Source organism: Columba livia, chromosome 10 (genome assembly GCF_036013475.1).
Source record: "Columba livia isolate bColLiv1 breed racing homer chromosome 10, bColLiv1.pat.W.v2, whole genome shotgun sequence".
NCBI classification, from domain to species: domain Eukaryota; kingdom Metazoa; phylum Chordata; class Aves; order Columbiformes; family Columbidae; genus Columba; species Columba livia.
This window is the reverse complement of record NC_088611.1, coordinates 6458994-6480803: the sequence shown is the minus strand read 5'-3', so window position 1 is coordinate 6480803 and position 21810 is coordinate 6458994. Positions and strand designations below refer to the sequence as shown.

General features: G+C 38.2%; 1 protein-coding gene across 1 annotated transcript; it reads right to left on the bottom strand.

Annotated features, from left to right (window-relative positions):
• Positions 1–67: 67 nt before the first annotated feature.
• LOC102093030 (inter-alpha-trypsin inhibitor heavy chain H3) lies at positions 68–21460 on the bottom strand. Its single transcript, XM_065074809.1, has 21 exons — positions 21324–21460; positions 18013–18036; positions 16697–16863; positions 15606–15710; positions 15025–15187; positions 13991–14101; positions 13220–13345; positions 12546–12662; positions 11601–11769; positions 11174–11299; positions 10743–10924; positions 9602–9787; positions 8558–8697; positions 7931–8166; positions 5424–5450; positions 4499–4546; positions 3754–3867; positions 2965–3169; positions 1690–1862; positions 640–751; positions 68–540 (listed from the first exon to the last, which is right to left on the bottom strand). The coding sequence occupies exons 1-21, from the start codon at positions 21411–21413 to the stop codon at positions 411–413; spliced, it is 2751 nt and encodes a 916-aa protein (XP_064930881.1). The 5' UTR covers positions 21414–21460; the 3' UTR covers positions 68–410.
• Between the last annotated feature and the right edge of the window lie 350 nt (positions 21461–21810).

Sequence of the window (21810 nt, the reverse complement as noted above, 5' to 3'; positions counted from 1 at the left end):
TGGCATCCTGGGCTCTGTGAAACTGGAAGGAAAACACTGATTGCTGTTGGAATAACAAAACAAGGCATTAAGTACTGATGCTTTTATTTAAATCACTCCTGACACACAGTTATTGATTTAAAACTGGATAGAATGTTCTCATTGTGTTTTACAAAGTAATGTTTTAAGTCAGAATTTTAAAACTAGTAAATTATTCAGTAAAATGAGGATATTTCAGTGGGTGAGTGATATCTGTGCACACAAGCAGAATAGCTGTTTAGCACTTAACATTTGATGAAATATGCAGCAAAACCCTCTCTTAGCATTGCCAAACACAGTAAGCTTATGTATTTTTAATAGTTCTTAAACACTGAAAAATACTGTTAATTCAGACTCCGTATACCCGTGACTTTACAGGAAGCTGTAGTTGTTTAAAACAGACTGGAAACAATATAGTCTGTATGAACACCATCTATCAGCCCAGCTCCATTGTTATGAACAAACCAACAGGGGATGTCGATGCCGTGTGCAGGATCTTCTCTGAAGTCCTTCTGCCAGCCCCTGCAAGGGAAAATACAGTCACGGGCGGCTCGAAGCAGAAGCTGCTCTTTGACAGGTAATTTTTCCTAAGTCTTTGCTAAGAACTTAATTATATTTTACCTTGTTACTGTTAGTTCCTTGTTTTTAACAATCATTGTGGCATCTGGTTTCTTGGGATCAGACCCAGGATGAATTTCAAGTATGGTGAAGTCAATGGGGCGGAAAAACTGTCCTAAAAATAGAAGCCAGAATTACCACTTCAGGAATGTTGCATACAATAAAGCAGAAACAAACCAAACAGAAACCCCAGGATTTTTACATTCTTATGCTGTTTTCCACGTTCCCTCAGGGTTTTGAATGGATAAGCAAACACCAAGTTTCATGTAAGGTTGAACTTACGCCTGTAGTTCAGCAGAATTCTATGCGTATCATCTGTATGTAAGTTCCAGCTTCTGAATGCACAGTAAGATAAGCTTTTTTCTACATATCCTTCAAGATATCCTCACTTTGTGTCTTGTCTATTCAGTTGTATCATCCGAGTCTTTAGTTTTTTTAATCAAATAATGCATGTGTTGCTCTTTGAAATTTTGGGATGTGATATGCTCAGAACAAGGCTGACATGTAGGGAATTTTTGCCCTCCTGCCAGGATCAGCTTTCACACACTTCTGCCTGTCTGGGCTGGTGCAGGATGCTGCTGGTGCTTTGAGTGCCATAATGAGCACAGACTTTAGATCACTTAGTGAGGTCACAGATGATGAAAACAGTGACGAGCTGTGTAAATCAGTTACTGTACTTTCTCAGAGTGCTTGTGCTTAGGAGAAAAGTGATAAGATGAAAGGAGAGATCAGACTATCCGAGAGACTGAAAGAATAGTGTAGTAACAAAAAAATCCATATCTGTAGGCTGGATTTAGGAAGATAAGAGAGGTTTCGAGATGCCAGTGAGGACAATGGATGCTACAGATTTCAGGAGCAGCAGAGGATTTGATGAAAAGATAATGCATAAATCTGAGCCCAGAATATATTGTCAGAAATTTTAATATGGCAAATCAATGTCATCTCAGCTTCTTCTGCTATCTCAGTTCAGAAAGGCTAAGTACAGGATTGTGTCTACAAATTATGTAGTCTCATATGGAACGACAAACACGAAAACATTAAATGAAGTCATACCTAATAATCCATGGGTCTGTTCAGACAGTTTATCACTTCCCAATGTATACAGTCCTAGGAAGTCTTGGTGGAGAGGATGTTTCTTCCATACTTGGTGCAAAACAATAACAAATGAGGCACCGCTGCCCATTGAGACCACCAGATTTTTTTTTCTATTGATTATCAAAGTTAAACTGAGGAAAAAAGAAAAACTTGACTTAGAGCATTGTGCTTCCCAGAGTTAACAGCAATGAGAAGAAACTTGAGAAAAAAAAACTATGTCCAACAAACAAACATGGCTTTATAAATTGCTCAGTGTTTTTTAAAACAGAGGTTTTGCTGCCTGGTTTGGTCCATGTGAATCTGTGTGCGCTCCCAGACAGTCCATCTCATACCAAATTACACCGGAAAAGGCTACCTGGCCTTTAAACTTTTCAGCAAGGTGTTTCTACCAAAACCTGCCCTATAACAGCACAATTAGTCACAGATAGGTTAGTGACATGTAGATACAGCACCTCAGGCTCAGTAATAAAAACATTACAGATAAAACCATCACTTCTTTGCCTGGATGCTGACACCTTTTCCTCTTCTTTTCCAGAAAAGACAACTCCCAAACTGTCTAGGTTAGCGCTAGGATACTGAAGATTTGCTTCTGCTTGTGTTAGTGATAGCGCCAGAGTAGCTATCATAACAAAAAAATAAGAATGCAGTATGAACAACAGTTTTGCTCTGGTGCTCTTGCTGTGGCACTGCCATGCTTTGAGAAGGTAGCAATTTTGTTACAGGTACACAATGAAAACATAAATGAGGAGGAGGAGATGCTGGCCGTTCCTTCTCTAAACTTCCTTTTTGACAGGTATAAACGATTCTGTAATAGATAAATCTCATCAAAAATATACCTGCTGACAGGGTAAAATGTACTTATTCTACAAATATCACCAGTTCCGTTTCTTAAAATGGAGACTGTTTACAGGAAATTATTAGATCTTTGTTTGAAAGGTTACACACTGTATCTAAAGTCACTTCACTCTTTAAGTATTTGCAAGACACTGTTGTGTTAAGCACAATATCCAATCTAGTTTTACCTTAATCATACTAATAGAAAATCAGGGAAAATTCTTCACTTATTCCAAGCAGAGGAATTTATTAATAAATATTCAGCAGTTAGAAAACAAAGTAGAGAGCAGAATTCAGCAGGACGTGAATAAATTTCTCTTGTATATTCAGACAAATCTTAGAAGTATATTATTGACACTAAAGTATTACAGGAGCTGCTATTCTTTTTGTAAGCCTTACCCTTCTTGCTGCAAAGTGACTGAGTCAAGCCAGGTGAAACCTGTTTTTTCATTGCCCTTCTGTACTATGATCTTCTCAGGAGTTACTGTCAGTTTTAAATCCAGGTGTTTATTTGCAATGCCAAGTTTTCCAAAATATGTGTTTTGGATCTTTGCGCCACTATTTGCCTTCTTATCACCAATGAGTTCTCCATTAACTGTGATGCCTAATATAAAAAGGACACATCAAGTATTGTTTTACAGATAGGACATGATCAACTGATGTCAAGGAGTGTCATAGAAATTTAACAACTCAAGGAAACAAATACGAGTTGAAAAATAGATCAGAATTACTTGTGCACATTTATGCCAAAGCAGAATAAAGCTCTGGTGGCTGTTCTGTGGATTTCCACAAGGACGACAATCACTTTACTGAGAAAAGTTTAATATTTCCTAAAGCACAAAGAGCCTGTGATGGCCACAAACAGACTGTGTGACACTGGTCTCTCTTTACCAGGAATTCCATGAAATGGAATTCTAAGGATTATTTTATTGCTTGTACTACTACTCACTGAGGCAAATTATGCCTCTCAACTCTCACAGTGGTTTTCAAACAAAGTTTGAAAGTTCATTTTGGTGCAAGAAGTGAAAACACAGTCATGGTAATGATACCCTGTCACAGCTACAGGAACTCCTAACTTGGCTGGAAAAAAAGCTTAGGCAGTATTAAAGAGATAAAATGTCTTAAGTTTAATGGCTATTTCTTATAAGTATCCTGATATACTGTATTTAAAAAAAATTAAAAACTCACCTGTAACTGGGTCATTTATTAAATTTAACACAGCACCTGGGTTTTCATTGATATTGAAACAAATGGCATCTTCTTTTTGTGGTACCGATATAATGAAGTGTGGATCTCCATCAACTGTAAAGGCAAATCACTGGTATTTGTATTGTGATACACAGGTTCAAAGTTCTGCACCAACGTTTAATGTTGTGGCAACAGAACTGCAAATGCTGGGGACCAGCAGGAACTGGCCCCTGCACAAGCTGTGTGCCCAGCTTAGTCCAGCCCATCCTCCAGCGGAGTGGTGGGGACCCCAGGAATCTGCTACATCTCCCCAGAGTGAACTACGTCCTTTTCCTCCTCACCATTCCCAGGTATGTGACATATATCCTGCGTTTCTTGACTACTGCAAAATTTGGCACGTGGATTGTAAGGTCAGAATGGCCACCTCTAAGGTGGTGTTTATCTCTGAGGGCCATGAAAGTATTACCGAGGGTGAGAAGGTCACCTGAACAGAGAACAAGCAGTTACCAACACAAGGTCTAGCAATGGGAAGGAGGACTAACAAAATGACGATATACGATCTCAGTGACTTGATCTTTAAAAAACATTTAGAGATGTTTAAATTAAAATACTAGTCCCTTGGAAAGAAATAGAATGGCTGCTTTTGTGGGAGGGAATTATCTAAAAGACTCATAAAAATTGTGCAATTTATTCTTAAATACCTTCTTCTGTTCCCCCTCTAGCAGACATGACCTAAACTACTCACCACTAGTATACCATGTGGGGTATGAACTATGTAAGAAAGATTGCGGAGCTGCAGACAGAAAAGAAAAAGAAAAATTAGAAAAACTCACACCAAAATGGAATATTTACACATTATCCGTACAATACGTGCAAGATGTCAGGAAGTTAATATGCTACATAAATTGCTAATTCCATCCTTGTTTTTAAAGCATATAGTCTATGGAATGATGGTTTGTGCCCCATCTGAATCAAGCAAAGCTTCAGGATACAAATGTATTTGTAGTCTAAACTGCTTTGAGGGTTTCTACAAGGGCCAAGTAATGCATCTGTAGGATAGAAATGTCTCAGACTTAAGGATTAAGCAAGGAAATGCAACATCACCCATTGAAAACTTCTGAGGTTTTGACATCTGCTTTTTCTGGAATGAATCTGTCTTTTCAATGAGGTCTTGAGAAAGCTAGACAGAGACTAATCTCCAGAGCAAAAACTTAAACCAAACCACCATTTCCACAGTTGCCCAAACAGCAATCTGAAGGATCAGTTGCTCTCTCTTTCCTTCTCTTGAATAAAACAGTTTCATTTTGCATAAGTAACTGAACATATTAATTTAGCCAGAGATGGACATCACAGTCCCTTGCTTTATCTAATTCCAAAGGACATACAAATTCAAGTCCATCCTCTGTTCTTGGGAAACAGCTTTCAGGAAAAAATGGTGGTCTGATGAACTGGCATTTACTCCCTAAAAGCTATTTAGCTGAAACTTTTTCATCTGGCATTGTTCAACCTTTAAGTGTGTTTTTAGCAGTGAGCAGAATTTGGTAGCATTTGTTAAAATACAGTTGTAAACCCAGAAAATGCAGTTTCTATCTCTTTGGTAATTATTGTTGTTTGAATCAATTTCCATTGATAGATGCTACTTCATTCAGAAACTTAAGCTAATGACTTACCCAGCATGGCAGCTGTGATATCCTGTGCTGTGAAAGAAACAAAATATTATTTTAGAGGGTAGAAAGAATAAAAAAGAATCTATCTCACCAAAAATCACCTCCCAGATCTGGTAATTAGGCATAAATTTCTAAGCATTTTTAAAGAGAAAAACTTAGTCAAGCCAGTTTATTTAGTACTGCAACAAAGCAGACGGCATAAATTGGCAGAAAGCACACCCTACTTTTCAGCAAAAATGTTCCTCCTCTGAAGGCACGGGGTTTGCTCCCTAAGGGGCTGGCACAACCTGCTCTTCTCTGATTCCCCTGTGCCACCTTGTTCTAAACTGTGCTACTGGAAGTCAGTAAGATTTACCCACCCGCTTCCACATTTTTCTAGTCTTCTACTCTTTTTACAGCTGAAACTACAGAGAGGTGGCTGCAGACAGAGCTGCGCTGAAGAAGTAGCGATCCCAGCATCAGTGCAGACACCTCTGCACGAGAGATGGCTCCACAAGGTACCTGGGATCAGCAACCTGGGAAGCAACTGAGTCATGCTGGGCCTGAAATCAGTGATGGTGGGATGCTGCAGTTATCAGAGAAAGGAGCAACCACACTGAAAATGGTATTTACAAACCTTGCCAGCTGAAAAATTTTCAATCTATTTATAACGTAGTCTTGTTTGTTCACCAAGAATTTTATGACAATATTATGTCTTAGATCACGTAAGTGATGCAGGAAATCAATCTCTAATGGTTAAAAATATTAAGTAAATATAATAAGAAACGTACATACCTTCGGCTGTTACCGTGGGCAGGTAAGAAATAAAGGAAGAAAAAGAGAAATTTACAGTTTCAGTTGTATGATTAAACAGACCCTGTTAAGACATTCTAAAAAAGAAAGAAATTTAAAACTGTTTGACAATTCAACCAGGTATCTTCAGTATTTTACAATTCCATTTCTTCCCAATGACAAAACTAAATATTTGTAGATCAAACAGAAACTCACTGAAAGTAAAAAGCTCTTTTGTGGGGCAGCAAAACTGCAATTAATTAAGCATATGACAAGAGCACTATTAGTAATTGTTCTATTGTTATGCCATTTCCTCATTGCAAAATGTTCCTTACTGGTTTTATACTTTTGCGGTTTTCAAGGCATTTGCATAATTCTGTTAGTACTGACTGGATGATTCAATAATCCTATTTGTGAACCTAGATTCTAGGGTGTGTAAAAATCTTCTTCTTTTCCTTTACAGCAGCAGTGTTTTGAGTATTTTCTCCTATTACTGCTCTATACTTCCTGTATCCAAAGAGGATTTACTTGGAAAGAACTCCAGAAAAGGGCCTTTGTACTGCAAGTACCTGGAAAAGCAAAGCAAAGAGCTGAAGATCCCTCTGAGTAGATGCTACTTCTGTCAGATCTTTGGGTAAGTTTTTCCATTTCATGGAGTTCAGCTGTAAACTTTAAAGTCTTTATGCTGTATAATGACTTGAATGTTAAATTACACAAGAAGTGTTTTTATGTCAGTATCTCATAATGAGGGTTACGAAAAATAATGCAGAAATTTTATCAGCGGAATGCTTGAAGAATTATTCAGAATTGAAGAGCACTTAGCAATTAATTGATTTCAGGATTTACGCCGGTTGAAAGAAAAACCCACTACCCTCCAGTAAGCATCTCTGTTACGCTGTGAGTTACCAGGCCAAATGCAGGAGATGAGAAAGCTTTTCATCTAGAAGCCAGCAAAGAGCCCACACAGAGCCTGGGAGGAACTTTTAGGGGCACTAAGCAAAAGTTTTGGGAAAAAAAATAATGGATGCAAATAGAGGAGACTGAAAAGCTTCACAAGAGGTTTGTCAGCCCCGTTGAATGAGGGAGAGATGAGGATGGCCCCAAGAACACACACAGATGAGGGAAGGGGGCCTTTGGGGTGCACTGAGCGGACAGCATTTGCTTTACTTTCCTATAGAGGAGTAGAGTCCTTCTGTTTCACACTGATTAAACAAAGAGGCTGAACTTGCTCTACTGAGCAAGGAGTTAATAATTAGCCAAACTATAACATCAGAGCAGTTGAGAACAAATTGTGCACCTTCAATATAATTGCTTGTCTTTCTGCAATATATTTGAATACTGTGTTTTACAGCTGTCATCTCCATCTTTTTACAAACTGAGATATCCTGCACAAGGAAGATCTCACGCAAATTTTCTGTTTTCATGTAGCAAGATGATACTATACCTCACACTAAGCTGAAGTATGTAGAAAAATGAAGGAGAAAGTGATGTGAAGTCAACTGAATATAGGTGGATTATTAGATTAGAACTGCTTCTTGTTTTTCATTTTTTGATGTAAATTTTATATCTTTAGCTTTAAATACAATTATTTTCAATTTATAGTATTTTTGTCTGTATGATTCACTAACAAAAGATGGTTTGATGGAAATGAGCTTTACGATGAAAAGTAATTTTGCATAAACCATACGTATGCAAGGCTCTGAAAGCAGGTTTTTCAGAAACATTTTAAAAACTGTTGCCACACAAAAGCCTTTCTTTAGGGGAACGCCAAAGGAACATTTGGCTTCCCAAATAAAGTAAAATTGTGAAAATGTCTATACCTTCAATGGGTTTATCAGCAATCCCATCTTGATTGTCATGGTCTTCTGGCTTTGTTACCACCATGGATGTCAGTGGCGTTACAAACTTGTATTTTAGTGAGAGATCCAGGGCTTCAGCTGTAAAATTCTCCTTTTCTTCTCCTGTAGCTGCAATACTGAATACAGACAGACTCCCAGCATCAATGATTGCTACATTACTCACTGAACTCTGGAATAAATATTTTTCTTTAAAGTAATGTCATTTCTCTGCAGCAAATTTATCAATAAAGAATATTTCTTGGAGAGCACTTCTGATTCTGCTGGCTATCCAAGAAAAAGGCAAAACTGCGTTTTGTATTAGCAATAATTTGAAATTGTTTCATTTGCAACCTGCAACAGAAATACTGAGGCTGGGGAGGAGAATAGGTTGGGGGATTTTCCTTACTGAATTTTATGCTTTTCCACTGGCACCTCAGTGTGATGTGAATTTGGGCTTCACATCCTAGAATTTGCACCAGTCAGATGGCTTAACGGATTCATGGAAGATGTTGTTCTACATATAGTTACCGTTTTTCCAGGAGTTGTTCAATGGTGAGATAAGCCCAGAGCCTTTCAATGTAATCTCCAAATATGTATTGTTGCTCTTGGAAAGCTTTAGCTGTTTGCTCAGCATCCTGTTGTGCAGTATATGACAGGGCGTCGTTAGCCTGTTAGGAATAAGGAAACTTCTTTGTATCATAAGTAGCCAGACACTTCCAGAACCTCCCAAAATGAAGATCTTCCCATCTGAAAATCTTGTGAAACTGAAAAACAGTCTTGTCCTACACAGCCCTTGCCCAGGAAATTGTCAGTGTTGTATCAGCCTCTTTGTTCTGTTGCTTCTGTGAAAGCTAGTATTGGGTGCTATAGGACGTAATGGGGTTTCCAAATTCACACGGCATTTTTATTCGTTAGAATTTGGCTCCTCAGGATTTATAGAACTTTGATTATGACAGGGATTTTATATAGGTACATGTTCAAGCAGATACACTGGCTAGCTTACTAATAATACATTATTTGTATTTGAAACACACCTAATTTCTTATAATATATTTAATACACCACAATGTATATGGCATATATGCATTTCACAGTATTTATGATAACATAATCTATAATGTTTGTGTTGTGTTTCTTGAATATCAGGGCAAATATTTTTACAGAATCCAGAGCTGGATTTGGATCATTCAGTCCCTATTAGAAGTACAGTTCTATTTTTCTTCACCCAGTGAAGACTAGTGTCTGTGAACACTGAACATTTGGCTCCTGAAATAACCAGGTAGTGTATTTAGAGACTAAACTGGATAAAACAAAACCCAACCAAAAAAACACCCCAACAAACCTGTTAGCAAAGCTAATCCAGTCACACTGCACAAAGTTGTTCCAGACTGACCCTAGTACACCTGACTCGGGCAAGTAACTTGTGGTTTTAAAAGCACATTTAGTTCTTCACATATGCAGTAACACATCCTGTCACTGGGTAAAGAAATACCAGCAAATATTTTAAGTATTGCCAGCTTTAAACATTGATGTTTTGTGTATCTTACTTAAGTTAAAGGAATCCATACTTACGCCTTCACCTCTCACATCTACAGTCAAACTGTTTTGGTTGTTGTCTATAAAGCGCCCAGCCACCACAATCTCAGACCCATCATAGAAATGCTTAAAAGTGTTTTTAGTTAGGTCTGATATTTCATTTTCTGGGTAGTTTAACTCCACGTCTGTGAGCATGGGATTTGACACCTCATCGTAAAATCCCTATGGGATAAAAAAAGATAAGGAAAACATTGTTTCTTTAGTTCATAGGTAAATTCATAGGTAGGTCTGTAGCCAGGAACATCCTGCTATTTCAGTGATGAGAACCAAAAGTGTATTTTACAAGAAATATTTAAATATTCAGTTACATCTCAGAGTATAAGGCCTAAAAATCTACAAATAATGAAAATGAGAAAGGACATACAAATTCTTCAGTCTCACTAGGAGAAAGGAAAAATATCTGAGAAAAAAATGCTGTGGATCTTGAGATCCACCAACGTTAATCAAGGGGGATCCCAAGCTCCCCTCCATTTGTTAGAAGTAAGTTTCTAGATCTATTCTTTGCAGAGACTGAAATGACAACATAAGCCAAAGGAGACTAGATATCTGATTTTGGCAGAGCTTGCAGTGAAATCCAGTATCTAAATTATTTGGTGAATTTTTTGAATGGCTGCTATTGGAAAGTGAGAAGTAAAAAAGGTCAACTCTGTACTGCCTATACCTGTTCTCATGCCTTATATGACTATAAAATGCTTCAGACATATGGTAAGATACACCTGCTTGCATTAAGTTCCTAAAGACAGAATATCCAAAGCCTTTATGCTCTGTCATCCTTCTCCTTCCTTGACATGACATGACCTACATGATCTGTGAGGTACAGGAGACATGATAATTGCAGCAATTTTGTGTCCTTCACAACCATGACTCATGTCACGCTATGCCAAGTTTGGAACCCTTTTCCATAGTCCACAGTATCTCCATTTTACTGTCCTTCCACATTCTGCTTATATAAGGGAAGGGAACAATTAAATGCAACTAAAATTCTGATTACAGCAGGCTCCTGAGCATCTCGGTACCAGATTACACTTTGAGGTTTTCATTTTTTCAAAATAAGAACACCTGTATAGTTATCTGACTTAATGTATCTCTCATCTAATTTAAGGGGTGATTACTGTACCTGAAGCTGTAAAGCTGAATCAGAGTCAGGATAAATCCGACGGGCTAATCCTTTATTTTCCAGTGCCATCTTCTCCAGGAAGTTGTAGTCAACACCATAGCCAAAACCAAGATTATATAAGGGATATTTTCCTTCAATGGCTTTTTTTACATCTGTCTGAATGTCCTGAGTGTTTGATACACCTGCATCAAGCCAGAAAAAGTTTGAGTTTTCTTCATAAATAGATAAAATTATCACAAAATTAAATGTGGCTGGTCATGTTCGGATTTCTTAGGAGGCATTACCAAAAACTTGTTTTAGTAGTATAATGCTGGTATAGTAGCATTTAAATCGTGAAAACATCCAGAAATCAAAGATGGAGGCCAATTTTAACAGAACATTTTTTGTTAGTTAATTCACTCTCTTTATTATTCCATCCAACACAAACTTACCTACATTTGGTTGGCCGTCTGTTAACATGATAATTATAGAAGCACTTCTCTTGGGCACTACGTTTTGTTCATGAGCATCATTCAGCATATTGATTCCCCTCATTATACCACCATGTAAATTTGTCACTGCACAGCAGACAGAAAAATTTGGTTTCAGCACAAACAGTCAAAATAAAGGCCCATTTTTCTCTGGAATCTGATGAGATCTCATTACGGTATGAAAATGGAAGATTTGGGTTTGCAAGCAGGGGAAGGTTCAGACAGTAAAGCATCTGGGCTTTGGAAACATAAGAAAAAGCAGATGTCATATTCTGACTAAACTTTTGGAGTGTCTCATCAGTAATACAAAAAAAGATTAAAAAGCACAGACCGAATTGGTAAATTAATTTCCAGAACAAGATACTGGCAAGTCCAGTAAAGTACTTACTGCCTGAGGTGCCAATGCCCCGAACAAATGCCCTTGCTTCATCCAAATTCTTAGGAGTGGCCTTGATTAGTGTTTCTTTCCAGGTGTGTACTTCACTACCAAACAGTATGAAATTGAAGAAGTCATCTTCTTTAATGTCGTCTAAGATTTTCAGAAGTGCTTCTCTTGTCTATAAGCCAAGGAGTTTTAAATGTATGGTTCAACATTTATCAAAATAGGTGCTTAGAGGTTTTATGTGATTCATCTCTCAGCATTTGGGTATTTTTAAGTTTTACACAGGGTGTCGTGCAAAAATTCTGAGCTTGTTCTGTCCTTGCCAGTCCCTGTGTCTGCTACGGAGTAACTCTAGTGAAGTCAGCCGGTTGCAGTTCCACCTGGTAAATCTTTGTAGCTGAGAGGAAAATCAGGTCTCATGTCACGGCTCCTTGCTTACACTGAGGTAAGCGGGCATTGCAAATTGAAAGTGATGGGAAATGAGTAGCTACAGGCTGGTGGAGATGCTCCTATGCAAGCAAGCGTGGCTATTTTCATGCAGCAGCAAAACCTGAAAATTCTGAGCATTAGCTTAGAATGAGGAGTCCTAAGTATGAAAAGAGCTGCTGCATGCCAGAGGAGATGGAAATACAACATAAATACTGCATAGTACTGTATGCACATTTTAATTTTGGAACTGTCCAGTACGTGTGACAGAGCATTCTGGAAATGTTGATGTTGACAGTTTTGAACTAATAACATTTACAAGTAAGTAAATATAGCCTCAATGTATAGAATTTTGTTCTACATTAATACTTCAAACCAGTACTAATGGTGCTGAGCATTAGAAACATCTCAGCATAAAACCACTTGATATAGCTTAAGCCATGCATATGCACTCTAAGCCACTATGTCCCTTCCACCACAACCGAGGCTCGTCCATTGGGACTTTATAGTAATGTGATAACTTACCTGTTCTATTTCTCTTCCAGCCATTGAGCCACTAATATCTATTACAAAAATAATATTCTTGGGCAACTTTGGAAGATTTGTCGGTGCAAAGAAATGTACAAAGTAGCCATTGACAATCTGAAAAATAAAATGTAAACAACAACCAACCAAACAACAAACAATTTTTGTATATCATAAAGATAAAATGGATAAGGAAGAATTTACTTTCATTTAGTGTCTAGCTGCTGAGTGGAATAACAAGCTCTACAGGTCCTGACCAGTCTCACCTCTGTCCATGAGCCCAGGAGCTTCAATTTAAGCACAAGCCTGGGCCTTTAGTCCCTGCCTCAGCTACACTGCAAGAACACCTGGTCTCCAGCTGTGCCACAGCCATACCTGTTCCTGTCCATGGACTCCGCTGATCTGGATCCCACTCTGAAGCCTGACTTTCCACCTTGAACTTGGGTTGCTTCATCACCACAAACTCCCCTTATGACCTGGACTCTCAGCTGATTTCACTGACATCTCTGGGTCTGCCTCGCTCAGGAACTGCAAGGAGCGGGCTCTTGGCTGGCGAAAGCCCCTTTGCTTTCAGCTGTATTGTCATTATCAGCTCCTTGTCCTTCAGGTAACAGCTGGCTCCCCTGACTTTGTGCAAGCTGAGCTGTTCAACAACTTCCAGCTGTCAGATTTACCTGTAAATTATCCGGAGTTGTTCTCTTCACATCATATCTTACAATGAAGTCACCATCCAAGAGAGACTGTGAGCAATTTGCACAGTTTCGCTGCTGATCAAGGGTTGGCTTGAAAGAGATATGGCCCTGAAAAGAAAAGCCTTCATTACATCTGAACCTTAATAGCTGAAAATTTTCTACAGAACACAAAGAAGTTTGCATTTTTGTAAAACTAGTATGTTTATATTCACAGACATAAGAATAACCTGTTTTATCAGCTTAGGTATTAGTTTGTATTGGCACACATTTATATATTTATTGATGGGTAACTGATATTTGAAGGATGCTATCTAGAACTTTCTTCATATATTTACTTCCCCTTCTTCCTTGGTTTGGCCCTCCACTCTGAATGACACTTTCAAGAAGGCTGTTGGGCAGTCTGCATCTTAGGGATTCTACCAGCTCCACACATAAGCAAACTACTTGTTACTGACTCAGTTCCTCTGTAGGAAATGGTCCTATTGGTATCCAGGTTTCCAACTCCTGCTGCAGGACAAGACCTACCAGCCTGGGTACAGCACCATGTGAACAGGTACGTGGCTTCTGAACTGCGTGGAGATGCTCTTCAACTTGCCAGCTTGGAATTCAGAGCTTGTTTGCACAGACAAGCCTTTCCTGTATTTTCTCTCTGTCTTTCCTCTCACTTTCATTGCTAGCCACTACAGCATTTTGCACTGACATTATTATTTCAGCATTATAATCATCATAAATGGAATGCAGTAGTCACTGTACCTTTTTCTCTGAAAAAGTTTTTTTTACGATATTTTGTAGTTCATTGGTGATGAACGTTCCTTCCGCTTCCAGCTCACTTATACCCTGGGGCTCAAAGATATCTACTTCGATCTGAAATATTAATTGAAAATTCATTGTCATTGATTACCCCACAATATATCAACATAGCCATTTACAGGGGGATCAGCAGGCAACTAAAGATGTGAAAGAGGGATGATTTTTGTAGAAGAAAAATAAATTTACTTTTGTAATTCATAATGGCAGATCAAATCCACAGTGTGTGGAAATGCCATCAGCCAAGCAGACCTTTTTATACACAGAAGTTAAAAACACAGCTAGAAACAAATAAACCTTAGGAGAAATATAACTTATTTGAAAGTTAGATACTGGAATTTTGTAAAATGTCAATACTCAAGTCCTTCAAAAATATAACCCAGCCAATAGCTGTGAGTTGTGCCCAACTTTGACCTGTATTTCAGAATCTTCTATCATAGTATGTTTAAAATAATGCTCCAGAAACTCTACAGATACTGAGTTTTGTGATGATTTCTACACAGCATTTTCTGGTCATACAAAGGAGAAAAAATGTTGCCTTAGAGCTGGGTTTTAGCAAGGCAGATTGTAGTGATCAAAGACAAGTTTTGGCATGCAAAAGACAGTATTCTAGAATGTGATATATGTATCACTGTAATTTAAGATGATGTAGTGTCCTGGTGGGATGAGAACAATGTAGTTTGTGCTATAAAGGCATTTTAAAAAGTTATTGGTCTTCTATTTTAGCCCAAGGCATCATAATGGCTTTTTCAGGTTTCCATACATCATTTCTTTTGGAGGGTTAGTAGCTGAACCAATTGGTCAGGCTTACAAATAAAAACCTGCACTAAAGCGCACCGGTGTGGACTCCCCACACAATTCATTAGAAACATCACCTGTGAACCAACGGGAATGACCACGGTACTCCACTTTCAATAGATGTACAGAATTTCATCATCTCTTAAGTTACAGTAGCCAATTGGATCCAGTTTGCCATTTACCTCAAAATCTCTGACAAGCTGCTTCGGTTTTACTTTGATGAACATCTCATATTTTCCAAATTGTCGCTTCAGCAGTTCCTCATATGTGAGTTCAAAATTGACTTTACTGGCTGCTGCAATGTTGACTGAGACAGTGAATTTTTCTGTTTTTCTTCCTGAAGCTCTGTATTTAAGGGGGTAAGAAAAATAATGTCTTTATCCTTTTTAACAATATTTAATGTTTGGGTTGGTGGAGTATAATTTTCAAAGATGAGTAAAACAAAGATGGGAATTTTGATCTGTTGCTAAAATCATACTAAAACTGTAGAATTCAGTCAATTTTCCCAGTGAGCTTAGTCCCAGGAACAGGTTATACAAAGTCAGTAAAAGTTGCAGAAACAGTCTTTCCATAATTGTAGGTATTGCCTGTGTAGTAAGTTTTATTTTGTTTTTATAATTTAGGCTGCAATGACTCTAACTTAATGATCCTTCTTTAGTCCCGTAAAAAACAAACTTCAGAAATATGCCAGAACAAGCTATTTCCAATCCGACAATGTGCTATGGGATGATGGTGTGGAAGCCACACGCGACATCATTCTTACTTGACAAGACCAGCAGTCTGTCCCTTTGAAACAGCCTTCTCATATTGCTTTTTTGCAGCTTCTTTTTCCTTTACTGTTCCAGGATAAGTGACACCATCAATTGTCCTGCAGATGAAAAAGTCCTAGTTACTATGGGTAATTCTCTGTCTATTGATTGGTTTGCTAAAAAGCATCTTCAGGAATCTGATATTGCCAAGGTTTGAGCACTTTCACTGAAGCCGGTCCTCTCAGTGAATTTGGCTGGAATGAAGAGCTTTGTGCTCAGTATCTTAAGAGAATTGAAACCAATTTTTACTTTGAAAATTAATTAGATCAAAACTAAGGTGATGACAACACCGCTTCCACCTGCCATATTCCTACAGTTTAGCAACACAAGAAGTTCATTTCATGTAACGGCAAAATGAATGGATCCAAATGTGGCTATCTACAGCTGAACATTTCATCCTTAGACTCCTTACACCATTAAACAGGCATTTCTCATAGGAGGTTCATCTCATCCTATAATGAAAGTTCTAGCACGCATCTAATAGCTGTGCCCTAGACGTTACTGTTTCTTTTTGCTGAAAATAAAAGAGGCATAGTGTGATTAGCTGAGATGGCGGTGTTTAAGCCAAATTAAACCTCCTAATGGTGTGAGAATTGCATATTATTGCAATGAAAGGTACAAATGTAAAAGAATAATTCTATTTCCTGCCTTTGATTCAAATATGATTTTTAAATGAAAATAACTTAAGCTATAATGTCATCAGGGAAATTCACTAATAGAACTTTTCTGGTTTAAGAACACCAGAGTAAGTAAGTGATGTTTCTGAAAAGATGAATGGATCTCCAGAGAAGATGCTCCGTTCCCTAAGGTCCATGATGATGAACAGAAATAACTGAAAATTAGTCATCTTTTCTATAGATGTACCAACATTTGCTTTTCTCCAAGTATCTTGCATGTTAAGTTAATAGAATCAGAAAATTACCCAGGAGGCATTTAGAAATCTATTCAAATAGCAAAGTAAAAATTAACATTTTGGTTCAGTTTCTCCCAGTTGCATTTGCATAGATTTTTAGTCTTTTCTAGCAATAATATAAAGATTACACACATGCTGAAGTTGGTAATGAAGGCTGTCTTAGGGAGTTCAACATCAAAGACAACTTCTTTGTGTACATTTCCACGATTGACAGCTTTACTGGTGATGACGTTGTGGGCAAATCGTGAAGTTACTTTACTATCAATTTTCATGCTATAGATTTCTATTCCATTGACAACCTGTAGATTGAAAAATTAAAAACAAACATACAAAGAAAGAGCTAGCTGTTACACTGATCGGCCATGATCATATTTATAGAAAGAAATAAAGGCAGGACATTCTATCACTCCAAAGCAAAACAGGAAATACCTGATCATAAGAAGAGTTGTTTCCTTGGATACCTGTCACACTGCCATCGCGGTGCTACTCCACGAGTTCTAACTACAGCCTCTTTAACAAAATACTACTGCCACAGTAAAGACACTGATCTTCTAAGAATCATTTTTTTTTCCTCTATTAAGACTGTGACTTTTGCTTGTGGTTAAATCAGAGAGCACAACAACTTGCTGCTGCCCCACTATATTAGTGACTGTAATTATCAGTGGATTGGATAACTCCTAGAGCAGGGATTTAAGGAGTCATCTTGTTTAAAAATAGACCTAAACAATTTCAGATGGCTCCAAATTCCATTTTATGTTATTCTCAATATCTTCACAACTGGGGCTCATCCTTCTTTAAACAAGTGGGTAGGGAAATATTTATTTTCTTTTGAACACTCATGCATAAGGTTGCTGGAGACTATAGGAAAGCAGAGGTAACAACAGATATAATTCCATAGGCAAGTCCACAACGGCAGGGTTTGCTTCTTGCAGCAAAACCAGCACTGGAAGGAACCGTGGGGGTTTGATGGTGGGCCTGATCTCTAGCTGGTTGATTGAGAAGGTCCCCAAACAATCAAAGCATTTAAGCATTGCTGAAGTAGAGTCTAGGTGCCAAGTGGAATCAGCCTCAGAGCTGAGGTCTCTTGGCTTCTTTAGAAATAATTACAACATAAAAGTAAAAATAAAACCATCACAGACTGGATGTCTGTTAGAGATACAGAGGTGAGTTCAAACAACTTTGCTATTTATTCAAATACAAGGAGGTTAAAAATAATTTGTTTATTCTCTTTCCTTGTCCAGGAGTTTCCATCAGAACTCAGGAAGGAACCGCCCAGTTAGTCTTACTGCCTAGAGCAAGCAACGCTGGGCTACTCCTCTCATCACACCCACTCAGAAATATCCATTTGCTCAGACTGGACTCACAGAAACATATTCTGAAGATAGTAGGAATATTCTTGTCACTATAAATCTTTCTCAGTAGCCCTGACAAAACCAAGCCTTACTCACCAAGTCATTATCAACATTTCGCTTCTGTAAAGAGAAAAACGGAAAAAATAATTACTAAGGTAGGAAAGCTGCATTTAGAAATAAATCACTTAACACCTATGTAGTTGTCTTCTGCTTCCAAGCCCAAAGAAGTTGTCCAGTTATACAACCATCCAAACCATCAGGCAGACCCATCCTTATGCTCTTTCAGACTTACTCCTAATTTTTTCCTGTTTCAACCCAACAGCCTCTCACTCAAATATGTGAATAAGTAAAGCAGAAATTCAGAGAGGAGAGGCCGTCACTGTGACAGGCTGCCTGGAAGGAAAAAAACAAACAAACCAAACCTGTGAAAACTTTTTTTTTGCATATTTGCTCCCCAAGTAGGTGAAAATATCAGAAGTTCTACAAAAACACAATGTACTCTCTTCTGAAAGAGAGGATAGGCTTCAAATGTACTTACTGAATCATGTTAAATAACAGCTTGTGTAACTCAATTCCCGTAAGCCTGGCTGCAAATACCTTATCTTTTTTGGCTACAAGAGACCTGTGGGTCACATTTTGCACAAGCGTGTTTACCTATTCCACCAAATCGAGGGGTGACAATGGAGTGTCAAGCCACATACACATCTCATGGGGATTTAAGGCTTTTGTTAACTTTCACACTTAGGAGTTCTACAGGTTGGAAACTGAGACACAGAGCATTATTTTTTGTTTGTTTTGGAGTTTTTTTCAAGATACTATATTAAATATATGATAATGTGAGGATGGAGGGGGAGCTTCTCAGCTTTTGTAAGAATCTGGCCAAAGGTCTGTATACATTTCTCTAGGTTCATCTTCCAAACCGTTATTGCCATACAGGTGATTTCTGTGGGTACATCTCTCCTGTTTCACAAACCTATGTGGGCTTTTTTAATGCCTGTGTAGAGCATGCACCAATTCAAAACCGTCCTTTTTCCAAACTGAAATTATCTTTTCTGTATCTATACTGCCATTATAGCTCATCATTTCCCCTTACAAACATGAACTAAGGTATTGACTCCAGGAAATGAACAGCTGAAAGTCACTGAAATGTCAGGTTATTTGGTACACGATTTTCCTTAAAGTGGAATTACCAAGCAGTTTAAGAATACAAAAAGGTGCAAAAATACGTCCTTTAGTTACAAATTCTACAATTCTGACTACTAACTCCTAAATTAAAAGATACTTTACCTGCATTTAACTTTTACAGAATTGCTGTTGTGCACATGCCTTATCAGAATTATGGGTTTCACAGTAGTTTTGAAACAGTTCTGTTCTGATTCTGTAAATATTTTGGGTGGGTATCCTGCCATTCTCATTAAAAAAGAAAATACAGAAAAATCTCTTGGTGAAAGGTATTAATCACTTAGTACTTGGCTGATCTTCAGTGGAGATACTCAAACCCAGCTAGATATGGTTCTGGGCTACGTGCTCTAGGTGACCCCGGTTTGCACAGGGAGTACGTCCCGTGACCCTGTGGCTCTATGACAGTTTTTTCATTCTTAATGATTCACTTGGATGTAGCGAGAGACCTCATGGACATCAAGGTCATTTTAAGTCATATGGGCAGAAAGTGAGAGTGTCCCATTAAAAAACGTTATGCAATTCTAGATCAAACTGAGATTTTCGTATCCTCTACCTTGTATACTTACAGTTACTTGACAAAATGCTTCTATAGTTTTTCCACATATTTGCCAGTTGTGGCAATTATTAGGAATTTTTTTCAGTTGTATAACAGTAACGAATTCTGCTTTTTTTTAATACTGTTTTGCTGTGGCAACAGCAAAGAATATAGGTGCAAAAAATCTATAGAAACTGGTGAGGAAGAGCAGAATAAAAAAGGAATTTGAACTCCCAGGAAAACAGGGAGGGAAAAGAGGGCTCCCATGACAGCACTTGCTGAAAGAAGCCCTGATTTTACAGCCTGGGAAACTCAAACACAGCATGACTAAAACATTCAGCAAAGACTATACAGTTAACTTAAAGTGACCTCCAGGAATTCACAACACTGAATGAGGCATTTGCATATATCCTTAAGCACTACATAGGAAAAATAAGGCAGGAATATTATTTCCAAATCCACAGCAACATTAAAGATTTTATTATTGCAAGTGGTGCTAATTGGTTATCACAGAGAACAGACCATAATGCAGCTAAACTACAGAAACTAAACTTCTTCGTGAGCTAAGTAGGAGTCTCACTGCTGCCAAAATGAGAGATTCATAAAAGGAAGGCTGTATCACCACTACCTGTGCTTTGAATATGTAGTTCTATGGGTAGTTTTTAATCTAGAAAAAACCTTTCCCACCCTTAGTAGCTGCATGCATAGGAACAAGGTGTACAAGTGCACGTAGGGATCTTGGTATCGGATTTCTGTTCAGTTTTCAGCAGAATTTCATCTGCCAGTTGTGCTTACCTGACTGTGGCTTTAAAAGCAGCTTTGACAGCTCCAAGGTCATGAGCCAGACAGAACTCCAGCTGTGCTTCACCACCCCCCACTGGCACGCTGCTTGCTCAAAGGAGCAAAGTCAGGGATGGGGACTGAGACCTTCACACTACACGACAATCTCCTCCATTTCAATCAAACTACACTTGTATAAAGTATGTAACAAAACTGGGAGAATCAAGGGACTTTTCTGTAGTGTTCTGTATGTACAGATGAAGCACTGCACTAAGCTTTGGCTATTTTCTATTTAGAAAAGCTTTAGCATTGCAAGACCTACAGAGAACAACAGGTAGTATGGCAATCAGGAGGAAAAAGCTACATTATAGCTGGGCCACGTAATGGTTAAATAATAAGAACCCATGGCAACTCCAATTTGCAGCAATAAGTCTCAAGCTGATTTTAAAATGTTAGATATGTTATTATCCTGATTTTCAAAGAAAAAGTCTTGGCAAAGACTGTTACCTAATCAATAGAAATTGACTGTAAATTGCTGTGTCCTGTTCTACCCACTAACCTACAATGCTCCCCAAAGACATTTGCCCTCTGTAACTTTTCATAGCGTGTAACTACGGAGAGGAAAATAATTTACTGAGGTGAGGAATAGTGGCTGGGAGCTTAACTGAAGAAGCTTAAGCAGAACACGAGGCAGTGCTGCCTTAGAGATCCAGTGAACACCAGAACGGCACCTTTGAGGGACACAGATATACTGAATGCTATGCTAGCAAGCAAATCTGGCAAGAAAAATCCTACTGTGGCATTTGAATACTGGACATATTTATCTGGATGCCATCTCTGATAAACGCTGATAAATAGCAGGAAGTTAATCTATGAAGAATGGGAGCCCCATGCATGGTGGATTACTTACCTTGATGGTTCTGACATGTGTTACCAAAAGATCTGACGATGCCAAGGCAGGAATCAATAATAAAATGAAAAGTAATAGATGGTTTTCCATTTTGGAAAGAAGTTTCCACTCTGAATGATGTGCATAGATATATAATGCTTTGTTTACTGAGTGTTAATAAATAACCCAGCATGAGAAGTGGGATTAAACATTACGCATTCGAGGAAAATCAGTTACTGAATTTTGAATTTGCATCATGTGCAGAACACTGCTACAAAGTAGTGAGAGAATTTACAGAATATTTCAGCAATGTCTCTCCTATATAGTGTCTGAACACAGAAATCAACAGCCATTCCTGTACAGACAGCTGAGGTTGATCTCTGCTCCAGACTCAACCTCTTTCCCAAATGAAAACCCTTATCTTTCTGACACCTTCTTAAGCCTGGCCCTGGCCCGAATTTATTGCAGCCATAGCAGAGCTCGAAGTCTCCTAAACTCCTTTTATGCT

Excerpts from the sequence above, each read along its gene's own strand:
- LOC102093030 (XM_065074809.1), bottom strand. The coding sequence starts at position 21,413 with ATGGAAAACCATCTATTACTTTTCATTTTATTATTGATTCCTGCCTTG. Across the intron at positions 15,188-15,605 it reads CAGACTGCTGGTCTTGTCAA|AGCTTCAGGAAGAAAAACAG; the intron begins GTAAGAATGATG and ends CCTTAAATACAG. Across the intron at positions 11,770-12,545 it reads CTGGAAGAGAAATAGAACAG|ACAAGAGAAGCACTTCTGAA; the intron begins GTAAGTTATCAC and ends CTTGGCTTATAG.